Source organism: Arachis stenosperma, chromosome 9 (assembly GCF_014773155.1).
Source record: "Arachis stenosperma cultivar V10309 chromosome 9, arast.V10309.gnm1.PFL2, whole genome shotgun sequence".
In the NCBI taxonomy this organism is placed as follows: Eukaryota; Viridiplantae; Streptophyta; class Magnoliopsida; order Fabales; family Fabaceae; genus Arachis; species Arachis stenosperma.
This window is the reverse complement of record NC_080385.1, coordinates 14,814,150-14,821,170: the sequence shown is the minus strand read 5'-3', so window position 1 is coordinate 14,821,170 and position 7,021 is coordinate 14,814,150. Positions and strand designations below refer to the sequence as shown.

General features: G+C 34.4%; 1 protein-coding gene across 1 annotated transcript; it reads right to left on the bottom strand.

Moving 5' to 3' along the window:
* Window positions 1-1,381: 1,381 nt before the first annotated feature.
* LOC130951871 (cyclin-L1-1) lies at window positions 1,382-6,157 on the bottom strand. The gene is made up of 9 exons (XM_057880621.1): window positions 5,733-6,157; window positions 4,266-4,439; window positions 4,040-4,121; window positions 3,786-3,926; window positions 3,498-3,667; window positions 2,508-2,781; window positions 1,847-2,312; window positions 1,722-1,757; window positions 1,382-1,566 (listed from the first exon to the last, which is right to left on the bottom strand). The coding sequence occupies exons 2-9, from the start codon at window positions 4,415-4,417 to the stop codon at window positions 1,505-1,507; spliced, it is 1,383 nt and encodes a 460-aa protein (XP_057736604.1). The 5' UTR covers window positions 4,418-4,439; window positions 5,733-6,157; the 3' UTR covers window positions 1,382-1,504.
* Window positions 6,158-7,021: the final 864 nt, after the last annotated feature.

Here is a 7,021-nt window from a genome sequence, read left to right as displayed (position 1 = left end):
AAGGGGAAAAAAAAATATCTAGTCCTAGTCACAACTCATCTTGCATTGGTTGTTTAAAAAATTTTGGTGAAAACAACATATCCTAAGAATATTCTTTCGGTAAGCCTGGGAATATTATTATATTACCATATTATTTGTGAAAAATACAGCATCATAAACCTGCATCACCAGAGATATTTAATCAGTTAAAAAATGTTGACCAAAATCTTCAATTGTTTACCATTATTTATTAGAATTGCTGAAAAATTAGTAACCATTTAGTCTTTGAACGTTCTACTTTAACATTGTTTGCTATTCTTGCAAATTCTGTCAAATTTGTTATGTGAAATCTTAAGAAATCTTAAGAACTCCTATTTTACATCATTGTCTCCATAAAACAAACTCATAGTTTTTTTCAATTCGTCTTATTATTCTTTCATATTTTTATTCTTTCTTCTTTTAGATTCTTTTTAGTTTTTCGATCATGCACCATTTGAATAAATACCTTCAGTATATTATTTCGGAAAATTCCCACTTTTTATTATACTATCTTACTTTTAGACATCTTTATATTTTATTTTTTAAAAATTAATGAAATATGATCTACTACTTTTCAAAAAATAAAAATAAAAAAATCTATGATACAACTAAAGGATTATACAAATTCGTGTAAATAACTAGTTCTATGTGATAACAACACGAACAAGAGAGATATTTATTGAGAGTTTTTTTTTGGGTCGTGGATATGTTGTGTTTGTTAACCGGAATACATAATACATATTTATCTAGCAGCAAACGAAACATAAAAGAATCACCTTATACATATTTTATATCGAGAAGTGAGTACCTCGTCGATAATCATTATCAAACCTCCTCTTAGCATGCCTCTTTGGAGAATGACATTGGAGCACAAATAGAGGTCATGTTTTTGGCATGACCATTTAGTGTTATCTGAATTCCCTGGCAAACTAGTTAATGATAATGAATACCCTAAGGTTGCTGTATATTGTCACGATGATGGGTGTACCAACAATAATGAAAAAGCACTTCATATTGTCTTGCCCTGATGCTATCCATGCTTATAAACCTTCCTACAAGGACTTGGTAGCATGGTAATAGGTGTCATTTAAGAAAGGAATTATAACTAACCTCAATTTATGAGCCTAAATATCCACTATTTCAAAATCTTACCCAGATATATGGTTAAAAAATCAGACACAATATCATCAATCTTACCCGTATATTAATCACATTTTCGGCAGAACAATTAACCACCATAGTATTAAACAAGTTTGTGAGTAATATTATCAAAATTGGAATAACAGCATCACTCCCTACTTTCTATTTAGTGGTGTGTTTTTAATTTTGAGTATAATTAATAATTAATCAAAGTCAATTAAAATAACAGAATAAGCAGTTTTGGATATTAAAATATGTACTGGTAATAAAATTTGTTACAGGCAAATTAGCAAGGATGGATCTACAGACAACAAAGGCAGGTACATCTTGAAAATTTTTCCTAGTGTCAGTGATGTCTATGGCGCTCTTTCTCCCTTGAAGAGTAGGAGGAACCATGATAGTCACGATCTGAAAATAATAATAATAATAATAATCATAATGATGATGATGATGATGACGACGCCGCCGCCGCCGCCACCGCCGCATCAAAGGGGGGTTTTGTCGCTAAGCCCAAAAAATAAAATAAAATAAATAAATAAACTCATGCAGATTCGTAATCATACCACGTGATGAATGGTGTTTTGACTTCTCTGAATGTCCTGCATTTAATACAAGAAATTATCTATTCTAAGTGCCCAAAATAAAATAAAATAAGATTCAAGACAAAAGTAAAAACTATAAAAAATACCCGTTTCCTTTGATCTCTCCCTGGATCGACGACGATCTTTGTATTTGTCCCTCTCAATCTCCTCTCGTTCGCGTTCTTTGTCAGAATCCCTCCCTCTATCACGATCCCGGGATTTTGTTCTGTCCCTCTCCCTCTCCCTCTCCCTCTCCCTCTCCCTATCTCTTTCCCTGTCCCTGTCCCTGTCCCTGTCTCTGTCCCTCTCCCTGTCCCTGTCTCTGTCCCTATCCCGGCGAATATCCCCACTGGCCTCCATTTTACGGTCAGACTTGGACTTCAGCGTGAGTTCATCTCTTGCTCCTCCTTCTGTTGCTGCACTCTTGGATTCATCATCGGATTTCTTGGATTCCCTCAGCTTATCAATTTGCTTAGCCAATGCACCTCCAACCGATTCAATATCGGCTTCCCCAGCAGCTCCCTTTGGAACTGCAGTGTCAGCATCACCTAACGGGCTACTTTGCGGAACATCCTGCAAGTTGGCAGTAATTAAAAAATTGTTGGATCAAAACTTTAGTCGTATTGCAAATGATACTGGCTTTACGAAATCCACACAGCAAATTATCGATCTTATAACTGAGAAGTGAGAACTGAACTGACGCTGATACTGCACTCTACAAAGGCAAATACTAAATGTGGAAAAACCAAAAACCAAAATAGCAGGCACCTTAGGGGTTGACTGAGACTTTGATTCTATGGATTTGTTGGAGAATGAAAATGAGTCCCCATCTTTGCAGACTGGTGTGTATTGTGCCTTAGGTAGGCTATAAAGGTGAGCCAGAACCCTGCACACTTCGTCTATCCCAGACTTCTCTGCATCAAATGCTTTCCACCATGGTGGATTCTCCGGAAGGGGTACTTGGAACCTACGAGCAGCAGCATACACAACACCACAAGCGACGACCTCACTCTTAAATCGAACACACAATGTAGTGCGCAAACTGCACAAGAAAACAGAAAGCAATTGAACGCTAAAATTAATTAAAAGAAATAATCACCATAAAGTTCTAATAAAAGATGTTTAATACAAACCATAATAGAAGATACTAGCAAAGATAAGCAACTGATGAGTGAACAATACTTCTACTCTAATCCAGATGCTTGAATAAAATGTTTCTAATGTTTATGACACAAAATTTTGCGAGTTCAGAAGCATCATGTTCAACAGGTCTAACAGCAAAATGAAAACCATGAATGTCCAGTGACGCTTTCACATGTCTTACAATCATACTTACCCATATCTTCAGCCTAGAAAGTACGGCACTTGCTGAACAGGTTCAACAGCTTAAAAAGAACCTTGGAACTTCATATGCTAAATCCTAATAAAGTTTAGCCAAATCTATTCCCCTGCCTAGACAAAATATTCATCAAAACATATTTACATTCTCAAAATAACTTGTTTTCACCAAAAACCGTCAAGCAAAACTTTGTCTAAGATCAATATCTCTATTATAAGTCGTAAAGGGCACACCAGTAGTCCAGTACAATGGTACAAATCATTATAAAAAAAAATATTTAAACTGGAGCTATACTAGAACTAGATGCAGACATTTCAAAATTGAAACTCGTGTTACTAAGAAAGCGTGGTTAATAGCATGGAAGTGAGACATACATATGTATGTTCACATAGACAAGTACACAATCAGCAATTATTTACCTATCATTAGCTAGATTCCAAGCTTCTTGCCTCAATTCTGGTGGTGTTTCAAGAGTAGCAAGGTAATTTGATATGAATTTATGAGGATGCTCAACATGACAAATGAACCCCATTTCTTTCAAAATATGTCTCTCCGTTCTACTCAACTCCATCTTTAAATCAACATATTTCTGTTCATAAACATGGAAAACAAAGTATTCAAATAACAAGAAATTACTGAGAATCTGAGATATTATACACACATCATATGATTGAATCAGTTTACTGGAGGTACAGAAGGCTTCTGACCTTGGAATACAAGTCTAAATGCTCAATTGGCAAGTTCTCCCTCCTGCATTCCATTCTGTGAAAAACTATGATTACTTGTCTTGCTTTTCTAGGGCTTTCCTCCAGTTTTGAAGCAAGCCACACACAGCTTGCAGCCACTTTCTGCAGAAAATAGACATCATTATCATTATCATTATCATTTCAAATCAGGAAGCACATAGAGAGAGCAAAAATAGCAGATAACATATACAGTAAGTCAGTAAGAAAATATTGACCTTCACATTGAACCTTGCAAATGACTTCTTGCAATAGAAGCGATGAAACAAAACCTGCCCAGTGGCCATGACTGCTTGTGGTCTACCAAACAATTAAGGGAAAATCCATCCAAATCAAATACATAATTTAAGATTAGGCAGAACACAAGAAATCAATCAATACTAATATGCAGAAAATTAAAACAGTAAATAGGAATATTCGTGAGAACAATAACTAAAAGGATACAACCGAAGCAAGATGCCACTTTCTTGAATGAGATCACAGCCATAGATTCTAAGGGTGGTCTCAGTGGCTTCATCTATGCCATCTTTTCTGGATGGTGAATTCTGTAGCTGCTCATCTGTCAGATAGAATGTGTCAATTGCAGTGTAGATCATCCCTTTTTACCCGAACAACTAGCTGCAAGAATGAACAGAAACGAAACTCTAATTGAGAATTGAAGAAAATTTTGTGGATCACAGTGATGCATAGAGGTATCTTATGATAACAAACTATGCATTGCACAGGCACTGATGTGTACACCACAATTTTCCTTAAAAGAAATGAAATTTCAAACAAAGAGAGGAAGCAAAACTTTGCCAACAAAAAGTTATAGTAAATAAAACTGTAAAAGTATAAGGAGTTGGATCCTGAATTTGAATCAAGGGATGAACAAAAATAGAAGTTTAGATCACAGAGAACCTAATGGACATAATGATGTAAAAAGATGCTAACAAACATCAATTAAGGATATTTTAGCTTACTAGTAGATGTATTTTTAGAATTCCGCTGATGATATACATGTTGTGGGTTCACCAAGGTGAAATTATCATCCTCAAAAAAATAAAAATAGAAAAAGATGAGGAAAAACACAAGTAACAAGAAATCCCTAGATTTAATACTCATCAACAACAAAGCCCTAAAAATAACCGGAACATATGGTTGCCAATGACAATGAGAGAGAGTGAGGGAGAGCTGCCAGTTAGAGTAAGAGCCAAAGAGAGCCAAGGCTGCAGGTATCTTGAACTGCCTAACCCGCAGCTTCACCAATGTCTCAAGGCGGGGAGAGATAAAGTCGCACTCAAGGTAGTGAACTCGTAGTTTTTAAGAGGGAACGTAAACATTACTCTTCAAATATATATATATAAAGTTGACAACATAAAATTAATTTCAATTACAATTTACAAGTGTTGATAAAAATTAAAAGATGATGAAAGATGATGATCGTTTTCTACTCCTCTAAGACAACAATAGTATAAGTTTCACCGTGATCATTCAAGTATATTCAATAAATACTTTAAGAGTCTTTTGGACCAAAAAATAATAATACGAAGAGAGAAAAAAAATGGAGTCTATATATATTGATTGATTTTTTAAGCAATGCAGCATCAAGAGCTGAATGGAGCTCAACATTACTACAATCTATTAACGATGAACAGGCAAATTGGGAAACAAGAAGAAAATGAAAACAAAATTTACAGAAAAATGAAAGATTATTCAAAGACCCTTATACACCAAATCAGAAAGGGAACAGGCAGAGCAGTAACAAGAAGAATCAGAAAGCACAAACCTAACCTTAAACACCAAATCACTATAAACATCACAAGAAGCAAGAACTGACTGCACTATAACACCATCACTATTGTATCCACCCCAAGAATAACAGAGCAGAATCAGTAGAAATAGGAAGAAGCATAGCAGAAAAAAACCTACCTTAACCGACGTGGCGGAAGCAACAGGGTGGAGAGAGAAGGAGCGAGTCGGCGACGATTTGGAGAGATAGAGGCACGGTGCCACTGCAGAGCAGAGTACCAGAGGAAGAGGGAGCACCGGCTGCACTGGTGCCTCAGCCAGAGCACCGAAGCGACGATCTCCGGCGACGGCGAAAGGAGAAGAGAGGGTAGAGACCGAGAGAGACGAAAATGGAGCAAGTAACCTAGGGAGGCTAGGGTTAATTCTTCTCCACCGATTGGGTCTGGATTTCGGATCGGGTTTGCACTGGTCCACGGTAAACAATCTTTTGAGCAAGCCTTCTTCCGCAGACGTGGCTCGCCGGCAGACTATCGATTCCGCCGATTCTGTCTACCTTGGTCGCACCACTACAGAGGGAAATTTTTGGTCGGGCCTTGGGAGAGATTTGAGACTTCCTGGGGTTTCATTTATATTTATATGTATATATAAAGTTAATATTCAATTTAACTTTTAAAATTTGAAGTCGAACTAACATCTTAAAATTATAATTGATTTAATTTATATTTCAAAATTTATTATATTAATTTACTTAATTCCTAAATTAATTTTCATAAATAACGTATTAATTTTACACATTAATTTATAAAAATTTGGCCTATTATGTTTAGATGTCACATAATTAAAATTTATTAAATTTCTTATAAATTTAACAGGCTCGATAATTACAAGTTCAATTTAAAAATTTTTGAGTTCAGAAAGTAATAGTCAAGCTTTTGAAAACTTTAACTTAAGCAAAGAATTTAAATTGCAGTAAGTTAATGTATTAAATGAACACATCGTTCAAAAAATCAACTCAAGGGCTAATACGTGTTATGATTATAAGTTTCGGAATCTAATTTAAATTTATTAGAATTTTAAAGATCAAATTGAGTGCGATCTCAAATTTTAAGAATTAAATTGAGTATATATATATATATATATATATATAACATGACTATATTACGATATTTTAAAAAGTATTACTAAATTTAAAATAATTTTTTATTGTTAAACAATATTTTTTAAAAAATATAAACTAAAAGAATAATTAAAATATTAAAAAAATAACTTTAGTTTTAATAATAATGACATAGTCACCATAATTATCATAACATATTTAATAAAATTTTTGTTTTAGAATTTAATTGTGTGACCAACAACAAAAAATTATTTACAAAATACAATATTTCATTTGGATTTGGATCCTCTAAATTTTGAATTTCACTTTAGGGGATAAAGTGTGATTTCTCACCATTTATTTCATAGGTGGG

Coding starts and splice junctions, on each gene's coding strand:
- LOC130951871 (XM_057880621.1), bottom strand. CDS start 4,417: ATGATCTACACTGCAATTGACACATTCTATCTGACAGATGAGCAGCTA. Junction 4,122..4,265: donor AGTGGCATCTTGCTTCGGTT/GTATCCTTTTAG, acceptor ATTGTTTGGTAG/ACCACAAGCAGTCATGGCCA. Junction 2,782..3,497: donor TGGAATCTAGCTAATGATAG/GTAAATAATTGC, acceptor TTTCTTGTGCAG/TTTGCGCACTACATTGTGTG.